This window comes from Xiphophorus couchianus, chromosome 9 (genome assembly GCF_001444195.1).
Source record: "Xiphophorus couchianus chromosome 9, X_couchianus-1.0, whole genome shotgun sequence".
NCBI lineage: Eukaryota > Metazoa > Chordata > Actinopteri > Cyprinodontiformes > Poeciliidae > Xiphophorus > Xiphophorus couchianus.
The window spans coordinates 25,609,273-25,635,779 of record NC_040236.1 but is presented as its reverse complement, the minus strand read 5'-3'; the positions used below and the strand labels follow the sequence as shown (position 1 = coordinate 25,635,779).

Here is a 26,507-nt window from a genome sequence, read left to right as displayed (position 1 = left end):
CAGGTTACAGTGTTTTAAATTTACTTAGTGACAGTTTGTAGGAAATATTGGAAGTAAAATGTCAAACAGGGCAAAAAAATAAAGTGACTAAAATAAATGAACAATGTAAACACAACCTCATAGCGTTCTTCTGTTACAGCACATTTTTTTGCTCCTACTCTCAGCTGTAACAAGTGTCATTTATTTAAATACTCTCCAAATGTCTTTAAGCAATCGGCTGTTAAAACCAAGGGGTCTAGAGACAATGACCTTCGTCTGCATATCTCTCAGGTACTAAATTAGTGTTGCTAAGTGACAAAGTTAGGTCAAAACCAACATTGCAACAGTTACAAAGGCTTAGTCGGCATGCACTTAGGCATCTCTAGTTGTGATTTTTGCAAACCTCTTCCTTTTTTGTTTACAAGCATGTCTTTGGTAAATCTCAGTTTGAAGGATGAGTTGGTCATAATCTTTATCTTCCCACTAGGTTCCTAAAAGAATCTAGATTCCAAAACTCCTATAATTGAATGCAGAGTGCTGGGTGAGGCTACAAAGCAGGGGGTGAAAAGGGATTTGTCCTTTGAGTTCTTTAGACAGTTCCTTCATTCTGTGGGTTTAGCAGTCCTGGCTGTTCAGTGTGTTTTCTCAAGTAGTACATTTTGTCTCGCAGCCTTCAAAGTTTCCTATGCATCATAAAAATCTTGTCTTTGCCCTCTGCTCACCTCATTGGCTACAAAGGCAGGGAATTTTACTTGCAGACTGACTTTATATGATCAGAGGCGCTACATGAACGCTGTGATGTTTGTTTATGTAGTGGAACATAGCGTCAACCTAGAAGTTAAATATCACTCCTCCTACTGTAGTTTACCATGCCGCATCTATCCACACGCTGTTGTTACATAACTTAACTACTTAGTTTATGGTTTATTCATGAGGCCTATTTTTGCCCAGGCATTCTGAATGAGACCAGAATCTCTCCATCTCTTCACGAGCCCTGGGGGAAAAAACAGGCAAGCGAGCGAGCGAGATCGCAGACCTGGACAGAATTACCACTTCACTGAACGAAAAGGAGAAAATGATCCTCGCAACCCATTCTCCTACTCCATCCACCCATCTGACCCTCATCATTAAATTTTCTCACCAGCTTCATCTGTGTACATGTGCCTGTGGGAATGTGTGGGTGAGGGTGTGCGTTGCTGCTCGGAAGGCAGCACTGCCACTCTAGATGTCGACATGAATTTATTTACAGTATGTAAAGTAGCCTCGCAAATGATGCTACCAATCTGGATAGGACAGGAGTTGGCTGAGAGGCTGTGGTGCTTGTGCGTCACTGAGGATACAGTGCAGCCGGGGTGTGTGTGAGTGTGTGTGTGTGTGAGATGGAGAGGGGAGAGGAAGTCGAGGCAGGACGTCGCAGCAGAGCCCTCTGCTGGTGGAAGCAGCAACCATCCAACATGTCCTTTTACATTTTTAGTCAGTTGTAACTCTGACGTCTGACAGGGGGAGTAAATATTTGTTGCAGGCCGGGTTATACAGCTAAGCCCAAAATTATTCATATCCCTGGCTGATGTAGAATTGCTTTTTATTCAAGCAAGATGTTTGTTTCTGACTCCGCTATCTCTAAAAGGATAATGCAACAATCTAAAGGAAGTATAAATTTAAAAAAAATAAATGTGATAATTGCTTTAGCTTTTCACTGGTATTTTCACAAGTCCTTTAGTGATGTGCTCCAAGTCATCAAATTGCAAAGTCAAATTTCCTTTATATATATATATATATTCTTCTTATATATTTGATATATACAACATTTTTATGAAAAACTGAAGATTACATAGATACTTGTTGTGCTATAAAATGACACTATGTGTTTGGAAAATACAAAGTATGCCCTCTCTCACTCCTTCCATTACTTTGCAGAAAGACTTTGCAGTATAAACAACCTAAATTTAATTTAATTAAAATTTTTTGTTTCAATTCACTGTTGATTAGATCATTCGACAATTATAAAATACAGAATGTAAAATACTGACAAGTATTAGAGCAATATAATGTAAATATCTGTAAGTTGTCTTATGAAAAATTCGACTTTTTTCTCCCCTTCCATGATCCCTTCCTTGAACCAGACGGTAGAACAATGCAAAAAAATAAATAAATAAATCCAAATAATTTCAGTAAAATTTAAAAAAAGAGGCAACACTCAGACCCACTGCTTGTGGTGGTTAGATGGGCCAGTGGTGTCAGTGTCTGGCCACCTCGCCTCTGTCAGTCTGCCCACGGCAGTTGTGGCTGCTATCCAGTAGCTTGCCACCATCAGTGTGTAAATGTGTGTGTGAATGGGTGAATGGAGTCTGAAGCGCTTTTGAGTCCAATGGACTTGACAAAGTGCTACACAAGTACAGGTTATGCACCAATTACTATTTGCTATTTTATTATGAACCACACGCAGTCGAGTTTCTCCCATCTGAATTTAAAACATCTAGATGTCCATTGATCTTGTGGACATTTAAGAGTATGGATGTCCTGGATTAGACATCCATAAGAGGAAAGTTACTGATGGGGCTGAATTAAAAGATTCTTAAAACGTAAGCCTTCCACGGGTGTGAATAATCTTGGGTTTAACTTTTAATGGTTAATATTTAGCAGGGTCATGGACCCTGCCACAAATAAAAAATATATAATTTTGTGATGATTTTGTGATGACAACAAAGACTTTGAGGTCTTTATTTTAATTTCCCCAATCTCAGCTCAAATGATCTCTGTGGGTCAGAGCTGTTTGGGCAGCAGAAAGGGGGAACATCACATTATGAGTCAGGTGATCATGGTGTCCAACCTGAGAGCTACAAATGGTAGAAGTGAGAAAACTTTTCTGGCAGTTTCCTGAGTACCTAAATCAAACTCATCAGCAGTAGATTCTTTGGACATCGATGGTGTGTCAGAGTTGGCCTGCCTTTCTGAAATTTCATCAGACTGTCTTGAACTGGTATCTGGAGGAACTTGTGAACTGGCTGACTGGATTGTTTGACTGTTTGCTGAATTTTAACAGGGCAAACCGGTGAAAGCCAGAGTTAATGGTGTTCAAGTAGATCACTGCTCTGTTGAAAAACAAGCCTCATTTCGCATTTCTGTCATTTACGTAAATACCACTTTCTTCAGAGCTCATACATAAGGATCAAATGTTTTTTTATTTGTGGTTGTTTTACTTCCCAATTGCACTGACATTAGATTCAAGTATGCCCCCAAACAACTGTCTGCTCCCTTGAAAGGTAGATGTCATTTTTCAATTTCAGTTTGTATCAAATAGTTCCTGTTAGCTTGGCATTTTGAGTAGAAGTATAAAGAAAAAAGAAATAAAATTGGACTGTTTTATCTAGTTTTTCATGGACTGCTGAGCCAGTAGAGGTCTGCTGGCGGCAATATCAAAACAGAGGCAATGATGTCAATGACAGAGCTTGTGCTCACTTGTTTGCCTTCTGTTAGAGAGTTTTTGGTATTATCATTTTATTTTCTTACTCTAGTTCACATTAAGTCTATAGATCTTTGTGATTTTCTGTTTAAAGTGTTCTCTTCTTTAAATGACCTGGAGGTCACTACTGTCTGTTCAACTTTACGGGAAATAGATAACACTGAGTTTCTCAGACTTTAAACCCTTTTGCAAGAACACCCCCTAATTTAGTAACCACCTGTGAGCAGTCGTATTTTGTTTTCTTGACAGTATTGACCGAGATTTGAACCGGGCTCAGACCTTTGATCAGATATCACATCTGGACCTGGGTTGTTAGATGTTTGGTTTAGAAGCTTTACGACCTCTGTTGTTTTTCCTGACTGCCCCCTTGCCTGTCCTTCTTAGACAATAAAAACAGGAGCCGTTGTAAGGGAGCCCAGAATGCTCTGTGGATTCTTCGGAGGAAGAGTTCTCAGAGCCTTCTCCCAAGAGTTCTCAAAGCCTTCTCCTTTTGCAAAAGCTATACATGAAATTCATATACGTTGTCTGTGGTTCTTTCTTTTATTTAGGTTCGAAAGGAAAATACCTATCACCTTCCTCTTTGCATGCTTCTGGATTCTTCATCACACACGCAGACAGAAAATAAGATGTCAAAGTATACGTTACCACCTACTTGTGGTTCAGTGTTCATGAATTCACCTATTCACAGATTTTTTTCTGTGGAACAAAACTCTAAATCATCCATGGATTTTTTTTTCTGACATTTTTGAAAGTGGCCACTATTGAGATGCTATTGGCTGATGTTTTCAATCCAGGAGCTGCATTCAAACTTGTAAACTTGCAGTTTCCACGTTTCTGCCTCACAGATCAACCCTCCCTAGGGACTCCCCTACTCAGCTCCTTCAGACTAGACAGCACCAATTAGCAACCACCTGGTGGAACTGTGTACTGCTGTGGTCATTGTAGCAGCTACTTCTCAGTGCAACTCTGATAAAATGTTGTTAAAGGGTTAATAAAAGAGAGGTTGTGAGCTGGAATTTTTCAAGAGACAGAGGCCCAATTTCAAGGTTTTCAATTACAAAGTCAAATTTATTTAAAGTCATAGTTGATACATGTAGCATTTTTTTGAAGTTAACATAGTTACTTGATTGTGCTAGAAAATGGCAAAATACTTCCTGAAAAACACACAATACTGCCACTTTAACTGACTTTGAAATCGTTTTAAACTTTGAAACACAAAATAAGCCAGAAGTGTTCACAGAAATTCACATCTCCTTTTGTGTATTTTGATTTTTGCTTCTGACCTTGCAGGACAAAGCCTTACTAAAGCGCTCATTCAGTACTCTGCAGTGACCCTGTTCCAATGCCACTCAGTTAAACCAGGTTATCACCTAGAAAGCTGCTCTTAGAAATGGATAAAACTAATTTCCTTCACTGCAAGTGACACATCAGTTCATTATATGTCAGATGGGAAGTGCATTATAGATGGAATAATAAGCAACAAAAACAACTGGTGTTAGAACAGATGTTGGGGTTAGTTTGTTATATTTTCCACAACCCACCAACTGTCACATTTCTTCAGCTTGGACATTCTTCTGCTTTCTGTTTTGTCACAGCCCCCGTTCTGCTTTTCTTCTCTTGTCATTATCTCCTGTCTCTGCGTTGCTCTCCTCCCTTGCCTCTGCCTTCGAAAGAGATGATCCAGAAATAAGGCCATAAATAAGAAATCAACGGCCTTTTCTGTCCCCCCACATTACAGGCTTTTGATGAATGCTTTCTGCAGTCGTATTACTCACTGGCTTCAAATCAATGCGATAATCCTCCCCTGCCCCCACTCCGCCAGATTGATTTCGGTGGCAGTGACAACAGCGCAGAGGGGTGCAGAGCAGATCTGTACACTGTAAGCTCTTTTCAAAATACTTGCAAACGAGAGTTATATAGGTGCAGCTGGTTACAGTTAGCAGAATGAATGAGCGCCCACAAATCACAGAGGCAGGAAAGCCAGTATAACTGATCTGTAGTGGAGATAGTGGTGGATTCTTAAATCTCTTTATCCCCATTTATCAGGCTCTAAAAATGGAGGCCAGGCAGTTAAAGTTCCATGAGGTTATGTTTGAAATTATTCAGTGAATAATTCAAAGTTGTCAGGGGAAAGGCAAAGCAAAAAAATGCATATGGTAACAGAATACTGTGTAATCAATGCCTTCAGGTTCATACCACTTGAAATGAGTGCCATGGTGACTCTGGAGTGACTCTGGAGGAGCCACCATGGCACTCCTCCAGAGTATGGTAGCTATTAGTTGTGCACTCAACAAATTTCTCCTTTTATGCAAGAAACACATGAAGAAAGCCGTTGTTTAATAAAATGAGTCCCATTTTCAATTTGCCACAAGGAAATGTTTTCTTGCACTAGAGCCCAATTATTCTTTTTCTCTTATAACACAGCTGCCATTTTATTGATAAGAAAACCTAATGTTACACAGATTCTTACAATTTGAATTGAACCTGAATCTGTCAAAATGACAAAAGACTAGACCTAACATGATCTAGATGCTTGTTTCCATCCTGATAAACACCAATCAGAATCCACTGGCAGATAACTGGGAGGTTGTAAAACAAACAGAGCTGCAGGCGTAAAAGTGGACATGATGTCTCTTGTTCTTGTTACCGCGGTAGACATATTTTTGATGCTATACCGCTTCCAGTGCATATTGCTGGCTGAATATGTGTTGTGTCTGTGACAGAGGAGAGCCAACAAATAGGGATAAAAGAAGCTCTGCAGCAATTTTACAGCTGGATTTTACAGCTTTGGTATAAACATAACAATATGGCAGATCCTAGAGGAAGGAAACAGCCAGCTTGTAAACATAAAGAGATGTCCCCGGGTTCTCAAGTGCTAGAAAAGAGAGGCGATAGATGGATGGATGGATGGATGGATGGATGGATGACAGAACTTTGTATTTTTCTTTATTTTGGGAATTTTAGGGGTTAAGGGACAATAAAATTGAAAGTTGCTAAATTTTACACGTTGCATGTTAAGTTGTACGCTGCTACACAGAAAGAATTAAGTGTATGATTTTGGCAGAAGAAGAATCACAAGGCTTTTTGCACAAATACAATAAGTGTCCATTAGACATAGTTGTTGGGAACATTGGACATTTTCAGGGATGTGAGAAAAGGATTTTTGGCCAGCTTTGAAATGTTAACTAAGCCCCCATAAGCAATCGGCACACAGATGCCAGAGTCAGTCAAAAATGGTTTGACTATTTCCTCTTTCCATTTGGCTCTGTTAGAGTTGTTGGGGTGATGGGTCAAATCCCAGCAGTCAACAGGTCAAAGGTGCAGGGAAATATGGCATATCTGCTGGATATAACAAGGACTGAGGCATATTAAGCAGTAATATTTAGATAAATCAACTCAAACATGGGCTGTCAGTCAGGGGTGGATCATTGTCTATGAGTTTTGCCTGACTGAGATTACATTTGTAATATGAGATCATTTTTGTCTCAGATTTCCGCCACCCTTCATTAAAAGCGTAAACAGTCACTCATAGAAATAGTTCAGCACCTGCAAGGAATTTTCTGATTTAAGTTTATACACATGTGAACCACTGATAGAGATGTCAGTTTTTCAATGTACAAGATGCTGGTTTGTCTAGAAGGGAAATACATGAAATGATGGTCTGATTAGTGGAGATACCTGTCCAGCAATCCCTCAGAACAGGAACTGAAGGTCAGCACTAAGCAGACAAATGTGACAGGCCACGACAAAACAAGGAATAAGTCTCCCTGGGTATTTGAAGTTACTTACAGATTCTAAGAGTGTGGATTCTCAGTCATCAGAGGGGAAAGAGGAGGCTGATAACCTAAAGAGACCTCAAACGGGAAAATACCACGGGCTGAGGAGATGTGAGAATCATGTGCATATTCAACCCGGGAAAGGAACTGACTCCAGTTGGAAGGAGTAGAGGTGAGGCAGCGTAAGGTGGATTCAAGTTTTCATTTTATATGTCTTTATTTGGATTGTGGATGGAAAGCAGAAGTCAGACTGAACTTGGTGTTTAGGACAGATATGTTCTGTTGCAGAACAGAACAGTTTCCAGACTTGGGTGGTGAACTGGGGACCACAGAAAACATGCTTGACCAAGAGTTGATCCTCGGTCTGCAGACCGCAATGAACTTGTGGATTTTAAATGACTGATTATTGTTGCTAATATGAAATGATGAATGAATAAAGTAAATTAACTTGCTTTATTATGTGACTGTTTCTGCAGATGACAGCCGAAGCCATTCTGCGCCTGGTCAGTGACCCTGTGCTGCCTTTCTACCCTCTGGACATTGTGTTGGATGTTCAAAACAAACTTAAAGGTAACATATGATGTAAAAATAGTGGTAAGACTAAAGCAGATGTAAAAAAAATAGTAATAATATGAAAAAATATTCGACTTTACACCTGTTCACTGTTTCTATAATAATATATTGAGTTCAAGAAGTATTTCTACCAGTTGTAAAGGGCTCTGGTACTTTGCAGCCGATTCCAGAATAGAGCTGGGTTTGATTATTTTTCTCCACTTTTACACATTTTCTCCTTTTTCTGGTGGCCATATTGCCCTCATTATAAGAACAGAAACAGATTTAGTTAATAATGGCTCAGTTCCACTCAGTGCACAAGAATTAGAGCCTTCATGCACAAAGCTGGGATCCTGGAACGAGCACACCTGCTCAAACTGTCATGCTGTAATTTGATGTTAATAATTGGAGCTAAAAGATCTTCTGGAGAAGAAATTCACTTTTTAAAGTTCACCTACTAAAGCTGCTGCTACAGCTAATAATAACCAAAGCTAAACATCAGGAAAATGAAGGCGGCTGAAATTCTCTCTCGATGAAACTGGACTCTGAAAAATAATAAAATCACGCTGCTCGTGATTTTAGCCGAAGAACTCTGGTGCACTGTTGGTGATTGTAGTAACATTCACTCCATGCTGTTCTGTTAGGTATCCCTGTGCAATAACATGGCAGTCAGTCAATGCATTTAAACCTGTAGAAATGGTAAAGAGGAGTTGTTGAAGGTCAAACTCAGCATCACAGGAAGGTCAACTCTGGTTTAAGTTGACTTGAATGTGGTATGGTCATTGTTTCCTAACAGGCTGGACTGAGTATTGCAGATTAACTGGAATTTGCACCCAAAACCTTCTCTGTTGTTTACTTACAATGGTTGAAAATATCCTGTTGTCAGCTTCTTTTTGGACAGAAAAGCCATTTTTTTAGGACAGAGGAGAAAGGGAAGACTGGTTTGAGATAATGTCAGGAACCTAATGTCACAGTTGTTTTGGTGTTTTGATTATTTCATTCTAGTTGCATTTTTATTGTGTTCATTGCTTCCTTATATTGATTACATCATCTTGTTTCGATTTCACTGTTCAGTCTTTTCTCAGTGATTCTAGTTTATTTATTCCTTGTGTCTAGTTATAGATTACTCTTAGACTCATTCTCTTAGTTCCCCTGTTCCCATGTTCTCTCTCTCTCTACCTCACTCCTGCTACATGTTAGTCAATCAGCCCGGTCTATTGTTCCAGCATTCACGCTCCCAGTATTTATTCACCTCTCTCTTATCCCTTCTTGCTGATTCCTCCCATTTATCCCACTACTTCCCTGTTTCCCCTGCTGGTGTTTGTTCCCTGGGATCTGTTTTTTGTTCTACTCTGGCTCCCTGTGTTTATATATTTATATATATATAAGTTTTTGCTCACTTTTCCTATTAAAATGCCAACATCTACTTGCCGTCTCTGCCTTGCTGCATTTGGGCCCATCATCAGTACTATGTTATGACAGATAACCAAAGTATTTTTCCCTTCTGACACATCTAAATAGGGCCATAAATTTCAATTGATGAACTACATAGATTTTAATTCAATTCGTAGTTTTTGGGGGTTTTTTTTCTTTTAGACATACAAAAATCCCAAGACAGGATCTTTGTATTGTGTTTCTGTACACACATAAATCTGACGCACAAGCTACATCCACAAACAGCATCTGTGGATGACAGGGTCACTTCTCATGGTATTCTGGAGCTGCTTTTGAAATATTTATTTCTGCTTCAAAGATGATCTGATTGGACGCTGGTAAAGACTATTGTTGTGTTGAAGTTGCGCTAAAAGGAGTTAGTCTGTCAGCAAAGCTGTTCAAGTCTAAAGAGCATCTCAAATATAAACATGTAGCAATAGCACAGTCTATGATGGTTGCAGAACAAAAACCAAAATGTATCTATTTGAGCTCATGTGTCTATTTGTTTTTCAATCATTTAGAAGTAAAATGGGTCTTTGAGAATGTTGCTTTTTATATCAATATAAAGTTTTTGACTAAAATATGATTCATGGGAATCAATTAATTACAGACCATGCAAATAACTCTGTTAAAAAATGCATCAAGTTTTTTCTTTTTAGTCTATAAGACATAGACAATCTGGAACAATCAGAACAGGAAAGACTGAAGGCCTATAAGTAATGTGTGTACTGGTTTGAAGATGAGTTGGTTGTTGTTGCATACACATTTGAACTTTAGATGGTGGCTCTCTGTGTGTTTGTTACATATACTAATTTACATATGTCTGCATGTGCAACTTTCTCTGTTTTAAGTAAGCAGTGCTTTAGTCTGAAATGAACCCAGCCCACATTTCTATTGCCAAACATTCAGCAGTTAACATGCTGTACAAGCTCTCAAGCCCTGTGAGCAAAAATAGGCTTATTCAGTCACACTCTAAGAGCTCGCAAAGACTGTCCTTGAATATTAAAATGGCCCTTGAACAAGGCTGCAAAAAATAAAAAATAGACTTTGATGCCTGTAGCCTGCAAGCTGGCATCATGCAAATTCAGAGTAAACAAAGTGAAGTGTTACTTCCATCAAGAGGTATCCTGAAAGTACTGGAGTTTCTTATAAGCAGAGTCACAACTAGATATAGTCAGTGGAATATGCACTGTGGAGAATTCATTCTTCATCGCCGGGACAAAATAAAATCTGTAAAGCGAGGATTATCGATCATCTACGGACCATGATCTGAGATTTAAAGCGCTGTAGGCGAGCGGACGATCCTCACGTAGCTCCAGCTTCAAGTCTCATTCATTTTGTCACTAAGGCAATCACTCTAAGCCTCAGGTTCACTGGCTCTGTCTAAGCATATAAGCATTGTCCCATTAAAGCCTAGATTGAGTGGTTATGCCTCCTCATCTGAGACTAATGGAAAGATTATAACCTGAGAGAGAAATGATTATGATACCTGCCTGTAGCCCCCATGTCTGTTTCTTCATCACTCTGTCCCTCTGCATCCCCACATCTCTGCTCCCCAGTTTCTCTTCTCTTTCACTTCTTTGTTCAACAAAGTAACATCAACATCTTTTATTTTTAATGTTTAGCTGCTCTTTCTTTAATACATAGAATACATCGTGTAAACCTTTTTTTCTAATGAAGTCTATGCACAAGCTTTGAAAGGCGATATATGCTGCCTTCTGTTCGGAAGGCAATAAATAGATTGACAATGAAACTTCACAAGATAAATGAGAATGAGACATGAATAACGCTGCAGTTAGGTGTTGACCTTAAAGCGGACCTTGGAATATGTTTTATTTTAATTGCACACCCTTCATAATTTGACATTATGCCATTGTGGTTTATAGGACGTGTTATTTATGCTCACAATTGGTTTTATTATTCTCATCTGCCACAAGTATCAGAGAGGCTGCAGTGACAGATTTTGGAATTTTTATTGAGGTTATTAAATGTAATTCTATGTCTCACTGTAAATGTGTCAAAGTTAAAATTGGCCTTTAGCAACGGTGCAAATATTCGAAATGCTTTTTAACCCGACTGTGACTTCCTCACAGCGTCTTTACACTGCTTTAAAATGCAGAGAATTCAGGATGGAGTGAAATAACTCTAGAAAATGGTGACAAGGTAGAGACTGTGTAGCTGTGTAGCATCTATGTTTAAACAAATGTCATGAAAAGATACTTTAGAAGACACAAAACATCCAATTAACATCTTGTTATATAGAAAAATATAATCAAATTAATGCAAATTTAATGTCATGCATCTTAGTTGTCAAATGCAGTTTATGACAATTGGTTGAAAGTTGCAGTTCCACTTATTGCATCATTGAGTTTTTAACTCAGCAATCACTTTTACTGAGCAAACATGTGGCGACAGTGGGTAGTAATTTTTCCCTTTTACAGAGAGGAAGCAATGATTAAAAAGAAATACAACTAAATTCACACGAATATAAATATTGAAAACACATGCCGTGCTATCATCTTTATATTTATGGCAACTTATCTTGCTATTTGAAAGTTTTCCAGTGGATCCAGCAAAGTATCGTCATCAACAGAACCAGCACTGTGGTTCTTCCACACTCTGAATTTATGTGGATGTCATTGAACCCTTTGATGAGGGCAGTCTCAGTACTATAGTAACCATGGAAACCAGACTGAATGACATCAAAGCGGTAGGTTAATGTGAAGAAGTTAGTTAATTGTTGAAACAGCTTTTTACCTTACCGATGAAAGGATGATTGGCGATTTCAGAAAAAGACTTCCTTTAATTCTTCCATTTAAAGGTACTGTATATCTAAGCTTTATAGACGTCACAGTAAACATGGAGCCCAGTCTCTCACCATCTCAGTTCAGCTTTTAGACACTTCTTACCAGTGGAGCCTTTTTCCATGGAGATGTTCTTCTGACCTCCACCTTAAAGGGAGCAGTGGAATCACTGAGATTTTAGATTAGAAGTTGTATCTCACTCATTCAGTGAGTTAAAGGATAAAGTGGAACTGGAAGAGTTTACCAGATTAAAATCTATGTATTTATCAACCTGTCCATGAAAAAACATTGAGAGCTGTGTTTTTACCTTCTTGAAATGTATTAAAATTTAGGAGGTGTGAATGTTTCAGGAAAGTGTTGTAGACTGAGTAAATTATTCACATATGACTGCATCTAATGATTAACGTGTGACTGTTGACGCTACTTATTATTTTAACTTCATGTGATGACGAACTTAATATGAGACTTGCTTTGTTAGCACTTTAAAACCTTAATATAATTTGAAAAATTATTTATTGCCATTTGTTTTTTTTAGTGTCATTGTTCTTGGCGACATGTTGCCTATCAGTTCTCTCGTTAGCAGTAATTTTTCTCCAGATTGTCACTTCAACTCCCTTGATGATCAGAAGAGTGGTTCTGCTGACTAATATCAGAAACTTGATGTGAAACAATTCAAAAAGCGTAAGGCTGTCAAAGCTGATTCTTTTTTTCAGTTTCCAGTTGAGATGTAATAAAGACTGTAATTCGTAATCAGTATAATATTCCCTGAGCTCAGTCCTCTCTCATGACCCGCTGTAGACAGGGCAGCACTTCTTTATTACCTGCAGGATTGACGGCTGAAATGTTCTGCCTCCTCTCACCTGCAAGCGGGTCAGGAAATGCTCTTCGTGTTGTCTCTCGTTCTGCATCAGAATCGATCTGAAAATTCTTTTATTGGTTTAAAAACCAATAAACCAGTCTGGACCTTACCTATTTATTAGATTTACTTCTATCCCATGTTCACTGAGAACCCACAGGCCTTCAATGTAAACCCAAAGTGAGACTAAGAACACATAAGTGAGATGACTCTTTTATTATTATTACCCACATTGATGGAACAGCCTTCCATCTCACCTCAGGGCAGCAGAAGGTATTGATATTATTTTTAAAAGTAATCTCCAGACTTACAGTTGTACTTTGGCCAGTTTTTATTAGTAAAACTGTTTGTGCATCTCTCAAGGGCTGAAACAGTTAATGGGATTAATTGAGACTAATCAATTATTGAAATAATTGTCAAATAATTTAGTAATCAATTAATTGTTAACTGGAGTATGCAGACCAAAGAAAGAGCTATTTTGATTAAATAAGTCAGTGAGAGCTATAATGTATATATTAAAGAAATGTATACATTTTGCATTTAAGATAAAAAATAAAATTTTGTCTGAAAATATATCCAGAAATCTTCAAGTGGGATTGTTGCAACTTCAGCTGATTTGCATTCTTTAGAAAAATCTTCTATTAGATACTTTTTGCTCTGCGGCGAATTGGTGACCTGTCCAGGGTGAGCCCGCCTCTCGCCCAGAACGTTAGCTGGAGATAGGCAGCAGCACCCCTCCTGACCCCACTGGGGACAAGGGTGTAAGAAAATGGATGGATTGATGGTACTTTTTGCTGTATAATTAGTAATCAGTTAATCACAAAAATATCAAGTGTACAGTAAAGAAATGCTGTTATTGACTTTCAGGCAGTAAAATATTTGTTTATTTAGAAAAAGGAATTTAGTGTATTTCTAATATTGTATAACATTGTTCTGATATTGTTTTAAAAGGCTTACGTCTGCAGAATGTGCCCATTTTTGTCATATTAATCGATTATTTGTAAGAATAATTTAGAGAATAACAGATTACTAGAATAATTATTAGTTGCAGCCATCTATCTATCTAAACTGTTTACTGTTAGATTTTACATCATTTTCTATATTTCCTTATTGTTGCTGAACTGTAATATTATGTCATGCATATTTTATTTTCCCAGTCTTTTTTTTTTTCCCTTCACATTTTTTTCGGCAAACTCGCATTGCATTAATGTTAAAATACTTCTTTCATTTTCAAAATATCAGATTATGGCTTTTGTTATAATCCGATACATATTCTGAAACGCTAAAATAATTCTGATGCAGTCAAGAACAAATGTCTATTTCTCACACAACATGAAAACAGAAGGTAGGAAAGAGAGAAAATAAAAATCTGATATTTGAGGAACATCCTGACTGATAGGCAGAGGTTAATGGCCAGAACATAAATAAATGAAGGATTTGGAGAACACCTATTGGTATTGAATAACATAGTTGAAGTCCACCGAGGCATTTCTCTCTACTTGCTTTGTTTTGGAGAAGGACGGTGAAACCAATGATCCACCACAAACCGTGGACCTGTCTGCTCATCTATCCTGGATATGAAGGTTGCAGACTGAAAATACCAGCGTGTGCAGAGGGTCAAGAAATCACTGTGACCTCACATAGATGAGTGCAAATAGTGCATCTCTCCTGACCGTAATGGCCATATGTGTGCCCACATGTAATTAGAGCTATAGATCTTGTAACAGGAAAAATCTGCTAGTATATTATAGCATGACTTATATAAAAACAACTAACTGTAAGTACAGTTAGCTAGAAAATTACTCGTTATTCATCCTCACTTAATGAACCAAAAAAAGAGGGGATTTTTTTTGACAAAATTATTTAAAACTAATGTGCATGCAGGAAAGTCCCCAGGTTCTATGGTATCTGTAGAGATTAGTGTAAAAATAGAAATTATTCTGATGAACAAAAGCATCTCCTTGAGTGTGTTTTGTTCATCTCACCTTTCTTCTCCCTGCTGCTCTTATCTCAAGAGTCCAAGTCCCAACTGCATAGATGAATGCAAACTCTCCCATGTATGTCCCAGGGTGTCAAAAGATATGATGGATTACAACAATCAAACAATATTTCATGAGTCCCAGCTGGCTGTGAGGCGAGCCATTTAAATTTGTAGGAGAATAGCTCCCGCTGCCTATTTTTGGCCCCTCTGTCTTCACATTTTTCCCACCGATGAGTCACATTCTGTTCCAAACCTGCTGTGGCCCTGCGATATGAAGACATACCAAGTCCTGCCGATTAATATCTTGGATGACAGTTCGCCTCCTTCCCAATAATGTTTATAATAAAACTAGAATTAATCCTGGGCTTCCCATGCTTCTTCTCAGTCCTCAATGAAGGATGTCTTCAGGTTTCTGTTAATGTTTCAAATCACAGAACAAATTCTGAGATAAACGTATCAAGAGAGTTGAAATTTGGATGTTTACACTACAGGTTGTTAATTGTAAATCTCCCACTATTATCCCCCAAAAATATGAATTATGTGTAAAAAAAAAAAAAATCTTGCTTGTCATCTCATTCATAACACAATTAGTAAACTGGTAAAATATTTCATGCTCTTTAATTTTTGTAATTATGATGATGGCTTACAGATAATGCTTACAAATGTCATAAATTTAGAATATTACATCAGACCAATCAAAAACAGATGCTATAAGCACAAATGTCAGATTTCTGAAAAGTATGAACACATCTATGCAGTCATGTTAGGGCCGTTTGCATGATTGACTGCATCAATGCAATGTTGCGTAGAGACGATCAGTCTGTGGCTCTAGGAGTTTTCATTAATTACCCTTTCCATAGTATTCTAATTTTAAGTCAGATATAATGCGACATGGCCGTTCTGAATGCAAACGTTTTGAAAATGATCAAATATGTATGTGATTTAGCATGTGGAAGAGGCACAAGTCGGGCTTTTCAGAACTGAGCTGTTCAGACAGACAGGATGTGGCGTTCCTTACTCCACATCAGGGCGTGGCGTTATGCACAGCGTTACAGAAAGATCATTTCTGATCAGAAGATTGTCTGACCGGAAGAAATGAAAATCACATACTCTTTGACTGTAACAAATGATCACATGTTGCCACCTTGTGACCAAACTTGACATTATGAAGCAAACTTAGCTGTATAGCTAACCTGCAGCGCCACTCCTAGGATGTATTAAAGTGAAAGTTAAAATAAGCTGGTAACAGACTGATTGGAAGAAATTTTAAAAAGGATTTAGAAATGGGTAGAAGAATGGTAAAGTTCACTGCCAAAAAGATGACATCTACTAAATAAGTTTGGTTTCTTGTCTTGATGGTTTGTAGAATAAACCTCTTTTCTTCTTTTTTTCTTTTTTTTAACAGTCAGTGAATTATTGAAAGCCTTATATTTAAATAGAAGTGACAAATTGTCACCTCCACTTTTCTTCAGGAGAGTGAGCCATTTGTCACTCCAGAAGTGGATTGTGAAACGCTGCTCTGGTGAAATAACTAACAATTCTGACAAACTAGAAGTTGTGAAGTGGCAACAGATTTTCTGGTATACGGTTCAGGCTGACTCTGTTAAAATAACCCTTTTACCATACCTGAATCTTGTCTAAGTGTCCATTTCTGACAAGGACTCATTGACTTAAGGCAACGAAGCATGAGTTAGTAAAAATAACATAAAATACATAAAATAAGCTTAGAATAATTATATAAAGAAAATATGAAAAGTTACACACAGTAACCTTAAAGAATTGTCTATGATCAGGTTGAATCAAGGTGACAAAGTTCTATTCTCTGAGTCCCCACCAGTGGTCAAAAATTGTTAGTTAACTTAATTAAAGGTAGGTCAAGCTGCCATCAGTTGGAGCTGCTCCAATTATTCAACATGTGAGAAAATCATTAACAGTAAATCATCTTATTTTATGCAGATGTAGCATCTTATTGCATAGCATAAGATGAGTTAAAATATTAGATATGGACATAGATTTAATAGAAAATATTGGGTCATTGGTTTCCATCACAGTGTAAGATCAAATTGTGTGTGCTACATTATAGCCTGGTACAAACCAGGTCTTTGTTCTGTGCTTTGCTTCGTTCAGGACTCTTGGTGACTGAGAAACGATTACTTCCTGAAGGTGTGGATTCTGTTGAAGTTAAAACGATTGGATCTGACTTTACCCAATTGCTAACATTTGGCCATGATGTATGTAATGCTCCAGTTTGACCATGAAGGAAGCTATGCTATGAAGCTTACTGAAAACTGCCTGTGCCAAGCCAAACAAGATGGCAGTTAATGAGAACTGCAGGCTAAAAACATTCCTCTTGCTCTCACTTTAAGTGCTAAATATTTGGAAGCATGTCCAGCATGGACTGAATGACTTCGTTCTCTTCCTCCACTGCCATATCCAAACCATACAATTCTCAAACAGCGCAGAAACTCGACGGCCTCATTTACAATTCCTCCTTCTGTTCATTGACTGGCCAGGATGCATCCCGAGAAATCCAGTTCAATGGGAGAAATATGAGATGGAGCACTGAAGGAAGACGAGAATTCATTGAAATAGGAAAACAGTGGCCAGGCATTATCAGGTGTTTTGGAAAGTGTAGCAGTATTTAACTGAACACTTTTCTATGCTACAGAGCAGAACTACAGTGATTGGATCTTGGGGATCATCTGACAAACTGTTGGCAGCTTCTAGTCCCAAAAATAACCATTCACTCTTTCATATGTCTCTAAAAAATTCCATTTCTCTCAAGGTCAGCCACTGAGTTCTTCGCAACCTGTAACATCTTCAGCTGCCGTCAGCTTTTCAGCAATGGGACGCTTGCCGAAAGCTTGGCTTTAAATAGTTGAGTTTAAACATTACACCATTCTTCTTAGTTCACCCTGGAGCAGACGACTGGCTGACTCAGTCATTTTTTGCTGTTCTTTGATCCACTCGAACAGTTCCATTTTCCTCCATGTCTTTTTGTTCTGGTTTCCATTTTGAAGCATTTAGGATGGTTTTAGCTGAGCTGCATCATTTTCACACTTCTTTAAACCCCTTTCTCCTCTCCAATTAGCTTTTTATTCAAGGTAAGCTGTTCTTGGGAACAATGTCTGGTGTCATTTCACTCAGAGGGAAGTACACTATAACTAGTGTGTACAACATTTACTGACTTCTTTAAATAAGGACCACCTGTCAGAATGAATAACCTCACTTTGCTTTGATTCTGTGTCGTACCTGTAAAGCTTTGCTACTGGAACGGCTGTAGTATTGTGTAGTACATGGAAATGGGACGCCTGCACCACATTAGGCGTTCTTTCTTTTCCCTACAAAGTGCCAAACACGCAAATTCAACATTGGCTGCGCTCATCTGTATGAATGGATAAAGACGTACTCTCTGTGAGCGCAGTACAACTGTTTTACCTCCACCTTGACAGATGCCTGGCTGCAGAGTGAGCCCTTCACAGGGAGACGTAGCAGAGAGGAACTCTCTGTAGGAGTTGTGCTCCTAAATTTGTTCTCACATGGAGATGCAGATGTGAACAGATGAAGGGCTCTCGACAGTTAAAAGGAGACGTTTCAAGCAACTTAACGTTGTGATGTTTTTATCCAGGCAGAAAACCTCTATTGTCTCGTTCATCTGTTCAGGCTCTGTGAACAGCAGCGCCGTGTATAGGGAGGGATCTGTGTCAGATTACCTGCTGGAGCATCCCCATGGCGGCGGGTGTCAACCAGCAGGAGATAACACAACAGAAATATTATTCTTTTCTTCCAAACAAAATGGGTTTTTAGTTTATTAATGGCTTGCTCTTTTAACTTATTAATTTTTTTCCCCCTTCTCCTGGGGAAAAATATAAATAAGAGTGAATGGTGCTGTATACAAATCTGTGCAACATCTTTCAGATTTATATATATATTTATTTTTTTCTTAGCTATATTTATTAATTTTTATTTTTAAGAACAAAATTCAATCACTAAACAAAAGCTCGGTAACACGGTTTAAAGGAGAAACCAAAAAAACTTCCCTGGCTTTCCTGGGTCAGACTTTAGAAAAGGTCAACAGGGCAGGAGCCCCGGGCCCCGACTGTTAGGGGCCCCACAGATTTTTAGTTTCTGTTTTTATTTGTGTGGGTTTTTTGGGGGGGTTTTAAAGAAATGTGTGTTTTGCAAACATTGTACTTTATTGAAAACTCCTGGCCCAAATCAGTGTGAATTGTATAAATATTTTAGGATTTTATGAAAATGAACAAAACTCAAATATTTGAAAAATATGAAGTTATGGTACTTTTTGTGGACAACATGGAGCTACCAACCAGCTTAGACCTGCGTCAGATCAGACCCGCTGATGTAAAGGAGTACATATCAATGTACTTTAATTTGCATTGGTAAAATCTTTTTTACCAATAGAAACTGACTCCAGCCCTGCGGCCCGCACCCTGTAAATCTGACCGTGAGGTTTATACATTTTCAACATTTTATAGTCTGAGTCTATGAGTTAATAAATGTACAACACAAGATGGTGGACACGTCTTGTTCGGTGTACTCCAGAAATGGTTTCCATCCAAGGATATCAGTGGACAAAGCATGACAATAAGTCAAGTGGGTTGTTTTCCAAAATAAGCTTCCTCCACCTAAAAACAGGAGACCACTTGTTGGGAAACTATTGCAGTAAAATACACTTTTGAGCACAAAAGGTTGTTAGAATATTATACATCAAATACATATAAAAATATTTTTACATGTGAAAGCCATGGTGAGATATCTTAACGTTGTTTTTTTTCCGTCTTGTTGCTCAGATAAGAATGTGGTATCGCCTCCCCTGCTGTCCTCAGCCTCCGCTCTCAGAGACCACGCGGCGTTCTTCCAGTCCGAAGCCATGCGCCCAGCGAATGACCCCAAAGAGCGTGACCCCTCCCACGTACGCATGCTGAACGATGTGCTCCGTGATCTGGAAAAAAGCTTCATCATGCCACAAACGCCGGCCGGAGTGTTCAGGTACACACTGGACAGAGGAAGCTCCTGTCAGATTCTGTTTACTGCTGAGCAGTTTTCTACCAACCCTGAGACGCTGTCTGCTTTTTCATTTTGGGAACTGGATTAAATATTAAACACTCACGATATTAGTATAAAAAAAATTTGAGAGTATGACAAGACCCACTATTTGCTTTCAGTAAAATTTATCTTGCTTCGTGGTTTTTTATGTGCAAAATCTAAGATGTTCTGCTTTAGTTAATAATTCACGATGGCTCAGAAGTTTCCTAAAGGGTGAAAATAATTAGTTGTAAATTACTTTAAAGTTGTTTTTGGCAAACTAGCCAGGAACTTTTTCTCTACGTATTTTTTTCCCGTCTTCGGCTCATTAACTTCGGATTTCTGTTATTGAAGAGTCACTCATACACAGCAGCACATCAGTGGGAGTTTAAACACGTTTTGCTCGTTGTTTTTCTTCCAGTCAGCCTTTAAGAAAAACTGATGCATTCATGAACACTTTCAACTGCACAGTGAAAGTGTTGTTCACTGGAGAACAAAAAGGAAATCAAGGGAGAAGCCTGTAAAATGGATTTGTTAAATCTATTAATTTATTAGAATAAACTAAAATCCTCTAAAAGCTGTCAGACAGAATGGATCCATGTCGGCTGTTTGAGATTGTGCTGCAGGTCGTCTGCAGGAGACATGATTAATATATTTATTATTTTGGGGAGTCATGATTAATATATTTATTATTTTTGGGGGTCATGATTAATATATTTATTATTTTGGGGGGTCAGCTGGACTGTGGCGTTCCTGTTGGAAATAAATAGTTTTTCAGTACATTACAGTTTCTCAGCTGTCAATTCAGACAAGTCAAATATTAAGCAAACTGTAAGTTACATTTAATCAGAATTACAAATTAATAATCCAACTCAGGATAGCACTAAATATTCTTGCATTAAAGTATTTCAGACAAGTTGATATTTAGCAAAATACTAATTTTGCTAATAGTAGTAAATTCAGAACTTCAGAAATTTATGACAACACTGGACCTCCCTTATGCATTGTCTCATTTAAATAATCAATCAATTCATAAAGTTCTGGGATTCTATTTCTGAAAGTAGATAAACGGAATGTCTGCTTCAAAATATCCTAACATTTTACTGTTCTGACAAACTTTGACAACATTCCATAGTTTACCAGTATTTGTGTATTTATGGATAAAGCTTTTGGTTCTCAAATGCCAGAGCTGTTTTTTAATGGAAATGACAGAAACAAAAATAATTTTCTGAAAGTGGTTTTTGATTACACTGCAATACAGAAGAACCAAAGAAATTGGCATGATTGCAAGTTAGTACAATATATTTCTAAGGACTACATGTAAAATATTATCTAATAGATTTTTAATTTTAGTCGATTATTTTTCTATCTGAAAAAGGATGCATCATTGCGACACTTTATTCTTTTGCAATCTGCAGCGTCAGTTCTAGAATTAGAACTACCATTCTAAAGTGATTCCTTCATGCAGAGGTTGGTTTAAAGTTTTCAGGACTTTTGATCACATGGACCTCTCTGCTAAATATAATCATTTGGAGTCAAACAGTTTTTTCTCCATTTCAATGATTTTCTGTGATTGTAGGTGAAGAGGGGGCTACTGCACACTGATGCAGAGTCGTACAAATTGCTCCCATCTGCTGGACATGATGGGCATTGTTTTATTTTTAGGGCAACCTGCTTTGTAAATCTGCTGCAGATATGAAGGAGAAGCAGGAATGAACAATGGACATTATAGTGGTTTGTGAATGAATCCCAGAGATTTTGGGGGCTTGTTGCACTCTTTGAATCTAAGTTTAAATAGCATACAAAGTCAAAAAAAAATTATGATACATCTGCACTACAAGGATTATAGTGCAGAGGCAGTGCTTAGTGGGATGGTCAACCAGACGGGGGATATTAATCCTGCATAAGGTGATTAAAAACAACAAATAGTCAAAGTAAAGGTTCACCACCACAGTTTCCTTATCAATAGTTTTCAGTTCCCAACAACTTAAAGGCAACATTTTCTGACTAGAATATTAGTAGGGCAGACAGTTCTGAAAATCCAATTTATGACAAAGTATAATCAAGCAGATCTACATGATATGCTCTTTCATTTAATTCAGTTTAGCCCAATCGTTCTCTTAAAGTCTCAATTAATAACAATTAAACAGCCATTGCGTGACACATATATCATTCCAAATTATGTTCCAGTGAAGGTCAAGCACTCTTGAGTTTAGAATGTATAAGTGAAATGCCAGATTTGTAAATTTGACTAAAGGTCATCAGCTGAAGTAATTAGGTGATTGGTCAGTGTGTTCCACTTAAGGCCAGATGGTTTTATTGAGTGAATAAATTGGTTTTAAATAACAAAATTAATTTTGACTGTGCTCCTACAGGGCACATTAAACGCTGTAAACAGAGATCTGAATGAATTCTTCCTTGACATATCCTCGTCTAACTGTTCTCTTTTGAGAGTCATTTATTAAATGCCAAAATAAAGGAGAGTGAAACGGTCACATGGTGTGTCATATATCCCCTGGAGTTATTTAAATTCATGGCTTCATTTCAAAAGGTCTTCCAGTCGTCTGCCATCAAAGAGATAATTAAATGGGCCTTTATTAAATGTCAGCTGTTTAGCATGCAAAACTCTTTATTGTCAGAATATGGTGATAAAGCAATATTGTGGAGTCTGATTGGTAGGATGTTACAGCGGCTGAATGATTGCAGGACAGGAGTGTGGGGGGAGGTGAATGCAGCTTTTCACAACCTTCTTTCAGGGTACACCTGTTTGGGTCCAATCAACTGCCCAGCAACAGTTTGTCCAGCTGCTACCAGCAACATTCAGAAAAACAGGATGTTAGTCTGTGAGAAACAGCAAGAAAAAAAGGGGCTAATAAGCAGCCTCAGATGTATGTGAGCAGTGATCATTACGCTTGTGGTATTTATGATGACGATTTATATGAGTTCATATAAATAGGCTTACAGTTGAGGCTGGTGCTCAACCAGCGAGCAACTGGTTCCACGTTAGTTTCATCGGACCACAGAACACGTCTCTGGAATGTTCTCTGTCCCTGTGTGCATTCGAGAACTTTCATCTGACTTTTTATGTTTCTTTTTGGAATAATGGTTTCCTCCTCATTGAGTTGCCTTCCAGTCCATGTCAGTACAGGACACATTTCACTGTGAATAATGACTCTGTCTCCCCAGCTTCAGCAGCTTTTTCACAAGGTCTTTGGCTGTTTTTCTGGTGTCCATCTACACATCCTGGACCAGAACCCGTCTCCTTCCTGAGGGGTGGGATGGTTGCGAATTTCCATCACGTCTACATTTGCATACAATTGTTTGAAAAAATAATGCAGGTCCTTCAAGTGTCTAATAACTTGAAGACACTTGAAGTTATTAGTGTTTTCACTAATAACTTAGTGCAGTTATTAGTGACTTCACTAAGTCACTAATAGTGAAGTCACTATTAGTGAATGAACAAAAAAGGAAAAAAAAAATTCTGACTGAAATTTAGCAAATATTTTGTTTTGAGCTAAATATGCTAGTTGACGTTATACAGAATCCATAGAGTTTCAAATGGTAAACTTTGTGTTTGAATTAATTTTGATAAGAGATTAAATTTAATCCATCAGAGCATTTGACCTTGAGGGCAGGGAAACTCACAGCTTTGAACGGATGTTCACAACACTATTGTTGTTCATTTTCATCAATAAAATGGACGTCTGAAAGCAGAATAACTACTTAACCATGTGGGTAGTTATATATCAACCACATAGGGTTGATATATAACACATATATGTGTTGATATATATTTGCTAATTTCCAAATATTTGTAGTAGATGTAAAAACAATACAGTAAAGCTCATATGAGCTGGTTACTTTTTCTGGACAGCTTACAACATCACCATGTTGTTTACGGTGCAATGCGTCCTGGATGGATGACGTATGGCAGGTGTAACATGGCCTACATTGATTGTTTTAAAACTGATAATTGTAATTTCTACCATCATGATTTTAACATAATAGTACTTGACTGGATACCAAACTGAATTAGTAGTACAGTACTTTAATGCAAGGTGAACAGACGAGGCTCCAGGCTTAAGCCTGACTTCGAGCCTGGTCTGGAGCAGGCTAGCTGCACAGGATAAATCACCATGGTAACTTATGCATTACTGCTTTTGTGACCAGCAGCTCCTTTGTTGGATCAAAGTCCATATGAATGTATCTGTCTTTTGTTTTTTATACATAACCGCATCCTTTTAAAGTGTCTCTCTGTGTTTTGTCGAATAAAACTTACATTGTGACATTGAATCCAGCTCAGTCAGTTACACTGCTGCAGCAGGATTCTTTCTGCTCATGAAATTCAGTATATTAAAAGATAAGAGCTAAACAAATAGGGTTTTGCATAATAACTCTTTGTTTCAACTCTAGTCCTGATTCTAAAACGTCTGCAGTCTCCCCTCTCGCCCGTATGTAATTAAGAGGAAAAGTACGTAAGCCACACAGGATTCAACTGACTTGGGGGAAGAAACTCGAAATTACAGTCCAGTTTTGCTGCACCATCATGATAAAGAAATGATGGTGCAGCCCTCCCTGGTCATTTTATCTCTGTCTCAGTAAAATGATGTGGGGGAGTAGATGTGATTTAACCCTCCCTCTGATTGTTTTACATCTAGAGCAGAACAGGAACAATAAAACACAAACTGGAGCTTCATGGAGTCACGTGCACTTTTAGAAGTTCTGATTAAATAAAGAAAACAAGTCAAGTTTTATGCTGAGAAACATTAGATTTTTTTTAATTTTTTTTTACTTTATTTCTTGGCAGGAGCTCTTCGGGGCAGAACAGCTGTTATTAATTCATTGGCTCTGCTCCAGATCAGCTGATTAATTTGCTTAGGTCAAACTACACAGTTAAAAAATAAACACTATAAATGAAATGAAATTACATTTAGAGTCCAGCTGACCTTGACTGTCGGCGGGAACCTCCTTGTCTGATGCTGTAGTTGTGGAGGGTTTTGTGACAGTAAACCCCTGCTGTGTTTGATTTTAGCATTCACACTGGCTCTCTCCTCCTGTGGCTCTTAAAGCGATCTGCTTTTCTGCTGGATGCTTTGACAATAAATGGCGTCTGCTTTTCATTGTTATTCACAGTTTATGGCAGTAATAGACATGTTAATTGTCCCCCTACTTCCATTAGCATCCAAACTAAAATTAGCTGCTTCATCATGCTTGGAAGCCATTAAGGCTTAATCACGTTCATTTATAAAGGACATTACTATTCCTTCACAGAGTTGGAACAATTGGTGTTGGGATGCTGAACAATCATTAAACTGTTTACTTGGAAAACCTGAGCCGTGTTTGAACCAACATGAATACAGAATTCATTGTGTATTTATAATCTGTAAGCTTCAGTGAAGGGCGTTGAGTTGATGATGTGTGGGGCAATGTGCACAATAATGTTTAAAAAAAGAGCATCAATATTAAGTTTTTGGGGTTATGATGTTTACCAGAATGTAAATTCATCAAAATCCAGCCTCAGATTTATAGAAACAGATTAGGAAATGTTGCATGTAAAAAAGAAAGCACACCCTTACTGTTTTCATATGAACCACATGTATTTGATTAGCTGATTAAAAGCCGGTTTGAGCATTTTTTGCTGCTGTGTAGATTGCAGCTAAGAATGTTCCTGAATGTCAATCTGAGAAGAGTAACCATGTCCGTAACACTAGAGCAGGAGTCAGCCTGTCCAGTTCTCTACTGCTACTTGATCCAAAGTTCTGAAAGCTGCTACTATTGATGTAGAACTATGATGAAAATCTCATCATTTTGTTTGAGAGGAATCCACCTGCTGAATGCAACACCAGACCCGGGACAAACGATTTCAACCTTTGTTGTTTGGATTTTTATTTAGTGGTTTTCTCTTTGGATAAACTCTTTATTGTTTTTCTTTTTTTGTAATTCCTTTAAATGTAAGCTTTAGTCTATCTGTACACTCTCAAAGCTTCTTCTTGACATTCCAAAGGTCAAATAGTAATAGTCTGTTTAATTATCCTTTAATCTCAATTTTGGTAGACACATGTTGAGAACACTGAAACAACGCTGCTGCGCTGAGCGCTGATTAAACTGTTATTTATAGTATCAAATCCTCTTTTGAGATCTATTAATACACATACAGCAAATCTCTTTTTATCTATAGAGTTAGTAATCTCCTCAATAAGTTCAGTTAGTGCATGTTATACTGATTGTCAGGTTTGCTTTGTTGTCTGAATTTTTTTCTGTACTCTCTGTCCAGTCTGCTTTCTCTAAGTTCCTCAGCTCAGCCTCCTTTGTCTTATGTTCATGTTTTTCATCAGCTGTCCTTCTCACCTGTCTCACATAGTATTTAAGTTCTAGTCGTGCCTTGGTCTTGTGTGGGATTCTTGTGCGTTTACATCTTTAGTTGGAGTAAACTGATGTTTATGTCCCAGTCGAGCCTTAAATTTTAAATAAATCTTGGACATGCCTCTTCACCTTTAGCATTTTTGGTCTTCCTTATATCTGCCTTCACCAATTGGGCCATAATGTACATAATGTATGAAGTTCTAACATTTTCACAACAGTTCATGCATTTCTTTGAAACAGTACAAATTGCAAA

The 26,507-nt window shown here is 37.9% G+C and overlaps 1 protein-coding gene across 3 annotated transcripts in view; it reads left to right on the top strand.

Annotated features, from left to right (window-relative positions):
- Window positions 1–26,507, top strand: part of naaladl2 (N-acetylated alpha-linked acidic dipeptidase like 2) — a 385,596-nt gene that overhangs the window by 349,077 nt on the left and 10,012 nt on the right. For all 3 annotated transcript variants that reach the window (XM_028028168.1, XM_028028167.1, XM_028028166.1), the window contains 2 exons: window positions 7,695–7,788; window positions 19,657–19,855. In XM_028028168.1, the coding sequence (XP_027883969.1) occupies window positions 7,695–7,788; window positions 19,657–19,855 (293 nt within the window). The remainder of the gene's footprint in view (window positions 1–7,694; window positions 7,789–19,656; window positions 19,856–26,507) is intronic.